This window comes from Alligator sinensis, unplaced genomic scaffold (genome assembly GCF_000455745.1).
Source record: "Alligator sinensis unplaced genomic scaffold, ASM45574v1 scaffold101_1, whole genome shotgun sequence".
NCBI classification, from domain to species: Eukaryota; Metazoa; Chordata; order Crocodylia; family Alligatoridae; genus Alligator; species Alligator sinensis.
This window is the reverse complement of record NW_005842924.1, coordinates 229,715-234,651: the sequence shown is the minus strand read 5'-3', so window position 1 is coordinate 234,651 and position 4,937 is coordinate 229,715. Positions and strand designations below refer to the sequence as shown.

The window sequence follows — 4,937 nt, the reverse complement described above, 5'->3', positions numbered from 1 at the left end:
TGCAGTTGCCAGGATGAGTTAGTTTTTCTTTTTTCTAGAAACTGTACAACATCACAACACCCCCCCCCCTAAATCTCATCACAAACATGCTAAACCTACACTTACAGTCTCATAAAAATGAATTAATGGCTCTGTCACACTCACACACATCAAGTTACCTCCCATTCAAACATGGGCAGTCATTTCAGTTTTTCATCTGTCCAGCCTAACTACTAGCTCTTGCTGTTCTGTGCTTATGTGGTGGTGGAGCTGGGCCGACCAAGGCTGAGGAGTTAGTTAAGACACTGGTCTTAAAGACAGAGAGACAATATAGTTAAGGACAGAGGCAGAGTAGAAAGGAACAGTGGAGTGGACTGGAAAGAAAAATGGATGACATTGTTCAGTTTCCTATATTCCCCCACACTTTTGCCAGAAAAACTATCATGGTTTCTGGGTAAAAGAGAGACCCTATCTGGGAATATATTATAAGAAACTTCTTCCCTGGGTAAAAAAAGGAAAATGTGTCAAGTGTAATCAGTGGAAGAAGGAGATGCAGGGCCTGGTTGCAAGAATGAAACACCATAATGAAAACTGCTTATTGGGAGAAAATGATATGGCTGAAAATGTGGATATGTCTGAAAAACAATGTGGATCAACTGCTTAGTAAATTAAATAATTCACTTTACAGTGCATCATTCTTCACGACTCTCTCTGTGCCTTTTAGTATAAGTGTGATTTAACAAGCAAATTCCCAAGCCGTTTGCTATGTTGGATGTTGCTAGAAAAAAAAGTCTAGTTTAGCTAATCCTTATGGCTTGTTTAATTAGTTAACTAGGTTTAGACTCTATCACCCAAGTTTACAGTACAGAAAGGTGCAGTAAGGAAAATCTAGAGTTGCCAGTTGCCACTGGGTGTCATTTTCTTATTTTATATTACATAATACATGCCCCTTATTTTGGAACATCATGATGTGGCCCCAGACCATAATGGTGATGCCATAAGTCTATCCCCTATTTTACTTCAGCATAACTCAGCTTTCTCAAGGGAACCCCCCCCCATCCTATACTGGTTCTCTCAAAAAAACAGAAGTGCTAGTAAGTTCAATGGGGCTTACGCCAAAATTAAGTGGACTCTAAGTGCAGCCAGTCTTAGCTTTTTTTTTGGAATCTGATCTACATCCTTGCTGAAAAAATATAAATGATTAATTGAGTAATAGAGTGAGAAGGACTGAGAAGAATGACTATTCAAAAATCATTTTTGTCTCAGGATCCCGTTTAAGCGTAAGAGACTTTGATGGTCTATCTGCAACAACTTCAGAGTCATCCGTTGGTACTGTTAGCAGCAGTGCTGCAACTAAAGGTATTTCAGACAAAGTATCAGTAGCAAGCAAAAGATTTCAATCATCCACTCGGGATGGGTTTGTAGTAAGGACCAGCAAATACCAAACAAGACAGCACAGATGAAAAGATTGCTCGGTTCATTTATGCCACAAATTCTCCTTTTCGCATTGTTACAATAAACACTTAATTAACATGGTTGAGTCCTTACGACCAGGCTACACTCCACATGGTAGAGCAGACATTGGTGGAAGGTTGCTAGATACAGTGTATGAGAAGGATCTTGAACAGTATGCAAGAAATACTGAGGGGAAATTTGTCAGTTTAAGCCTTGGTGGATGGAGCAATGTACACAATGATCCAGTAATATGTGCCTGTGTGACAACAGAAGATGGGGTTGCATATCTTTAAGAAACAATAGATACATCGGAAAATGCCCACACAGCAGAATATTTAAAAGACATGGCAGTAAATGTTGTAATAAACTGTGAACAAAAATTCAACTGTCACATGTACAGTTTTGTCACAGACAATGCTGCAAAGATGAGAAGATACTTAGAAGAAGAAACAGAAGGATGCTCCTTAATAACATATGGTTGCAGTGCCCATTTAATGCATCTTTTAGCCTAAGACTTAAGTACTTCTCCAGGAATAAAAGAAAATGTTGTTGAAGTCGCAAAATACTTCCTTAACAGCCATTTTGCTTCAGCTTCACTGAAGAGAGCAGGAGGATCCAAATTAAATTTTCCCTCAAGATGTTTGATAGAATTCTGTGGTCGATTGTTTTCAACAATTTATTAAGAACTGGCTTATTTTCATAAAGAATTGTGAAGAAAACCATGATAAAATAGATGAAAGTATCTCATCCAAAGTATCTAACACTGGATTAAAGAGGAATGTAGAGAATATGCTCAGTATACTAAAGCCTATATCTATAGCCTTAAACTTCAGAGAGATTGTTGCTGCATTGCTGATGCTGTCGAAATTTGGAAGGCACTTCAAGAGACATGGTTTCTGGTTAGGTATTTCTTTACTTCATTCTCAACCCCAGATATAAAGGTAGATGCCTAACTTCTGAAGATGATGCTGCCATGGCATGGGCATCTCAAAATCACTCCTCAGTTATGCCAATAATAATAAATTTCAGGGCTGGAGGGGAGCCATTTAAACAGTACATGTTTACTGATGATTTTTTGAACAAAGTCACTCCCCTGAATTGGTGGAAATCATTAGCTAGACACCTTGAAACAGAGTTCCTTCAGTTGCTAAGCCATTTTTCACAGCAGTAGCTTCCTCTGCAGGCACAGAGAGAATATTTTCATCATTTGGTATTATTATTAATATGAGAATATTTTTGTTATTTGGTCTTATATTTCATCATTTGGTATTATGACGACAGATGTTGTAAAAAGCTGTATTGAGTTGTAAATTAACATGTTTTAGTGATCAGATTTGCATGACTGTTTAAAGAAACATGAAGTATCAGTGGGAAACTTGATTTAAATCAGTGGTTTAAATCATGGTTTTATCTGTGATTTAAATCATTATTTAACTCAATGATTTAAAAATCAATCCACCCTGTCAACAACTTTGAGAAAAAGATTCTCTTTAGATAGACAATTAGACCCTCATGGCATGATTTGGCCTTATTTTAAAAAAGAAGTTAGATAAATGCACAGGTAGGTAATGACTTCAGGAGCAGACATTGAAACCAACTGCCAAGTGGTTTCCAAAAAAGGCACAAGAAATCCAACACACACCAGCTGAGGTGCCAACACCATCTACTGCGTCAAGTCACTGTACCAACAAGTACAACAGCACCATAGTAGTTGTCATGACCCAAAGGCATGATTTTGTGTGCGCTTCGGCACCAGAATTATCCCCGCCAGGTTACAGCTTCATTGCACGGGAGAGTTTCCTATTGCAGAGGAGAACCCCGGTGCAAGGACAAGTTTCTCGCCTCTTTGCAGCTTCTTTTGCAGGGTGCGTTGCTCAAGTTGCAAGAGAAATGCACAGTGCAAAAGAGTTCCCGCCACCCGCATGCAAATTTGTTCCCCGCTATTGGCTAGTTCTAAATTATTCCCACGTGGCGGCTAACGATTGGGCTGTTAGCCGTATAAGAGGCTTGAGCAGTTTCCGCCCAAGCCGAAGAGGACTCCACATCCATCTCGTGGGGACTCTGGATACACGGCAGGGTAATAGAGACCCTGTGTGAGATTCAGAGGAGTTTGGCGACCTGATCCATCGCCCACCTCTTCCCGTCTTTGAGCGGAAAGAATTTATAAGACGTATCTACGAGTCCGATTTTGGTGGCGCGCTCACCCAGAGCATCCAGAGCTCTGTTCCGTGGAGCCTAGCAAACTCCACGTGATCGTCCGTGTTGTCTGTGTCTGTAACCGCAACTCAAGCAAGTTTCCCAGCCTACACCACTACCATCTCTGGTGTAAGTAAACAATCTTTAAATCTACCGTTAAGCGTCTGTGCCTAATTCCAGCTCGTCGCCCGCCCTCTCCGATCCAGCGTGCCCGGGCTGCTGGCCACAGGCCGCGTGCAGCACGGAAAAGGGCCCGGATCGCTCCCGGCCCACACAGTAGTGACTCTTCCCAAAACACTTGGCTTCCAGGAAATTTCACACTAACCTCTGGAAAGTCTCTCAGTACTTCAGACATCTCATTTCCTCGCTCTCCACATCCTACATAGATGATGACATCACTATTGGAATACTTTGAGAGAGATTGTGAGATCACAGTCTTTCCACAGCCAAATGCCCCAGGGATAGCAGTTGTACCCCCTTGTACACACCTGAGTAAGGAAAGACTATGGTTTATTTTAATGTCAGAAGAGAGAGTTCTCTTAATTATACATTTACATTATTTGCTTCTTGGCACTCCAAAGACACCTCATTCCACTTGCCTACGCAAAAGGCAAGGCCAACACAGGGATTTCTTTTTGCTTCTGATCCAGAACATTTTTATTATTTGTTGAAACATGAGAGAATAGGCTGGCCTCCACCAACATGCCTTACTGCTGTTAGTGAAGTATGAACCCTGTACCAATCTAGCCAAGTACTTCCAAATGAGTACACCCTCTCTTTTGTATAGACAGGAGCCTCCAGAATGCATAGGCTAAATACCTACAACTTGAGATCATGATGGTTATGTAATGACACACATTAGGGACAAAGTTGTCACACTTCACTTCCTTCCGAGTCAGGCACTGAAATCTGTATTTTAAACAAACAAGTGCTTGAGGCATCAAGTCCTTGAAGTCCCTACTAGCTGCAAGTGTTTATACACACACACACACACAAAAAAAAAGCCCTTACTTTAAAATGTTTCATTAAACAAATCCTCTTTCCAGCATCCATCTTTTCCCTCAGCCTCCCCCTGAATTAAGTGCCTATCTTCTGGTCTTCCTGATAATCTAAACCAGTCCCATTTTCAGTGATAAAGACCTTGACTTGTAACACTTGTAGCCTCCTCAGGTAATTATGTTTTACTTTTAAGTTTTCCTCTTTGTTTTAGTGGGCCATGATGATCATACTTAGCTAAAGCACTTAAGTTTTCTACCCTCATGGGAGCAATACTCTACAAAACCACAGGTGGTACTCACGGAAAGAGT

At 40.8% G+C, this 4,937-nt stretch overlaps 1 protein-coding gene across 1 annotated transcript in view; it reads right to left on the bottom strand.

Moving 5' to 3' along the window:
• ATP6V1A (ATPase H+ transporting V1 subunit A) overlaps nucleotides 1-4,937 on the bottom strand; it is a 35,253-nt gene that overhangs the window by 13,362 nt on the left and 16,954 nt on the right. Inside the window, exons 6-7 of the mRNA XM_006036195.2 lie at nucleotides 4,929-4,937; nucleotides 3,956-4,118 (exon numbers count right to left, since the gene is read on the bottom strand). The exon at nucleotides 4,929-4,937 is cut by the window's right edge and continues 140 nt beyond it. Coding sequence (XP_006036257.1) covers nucleotides 3,956-4,118; nucleotides 4,929-4,937 — 172 coding nt within the window. The remainder of the gene's footprint in view (nucleotides 1-3,955; nucleotides 4,119-4,928) is intronic.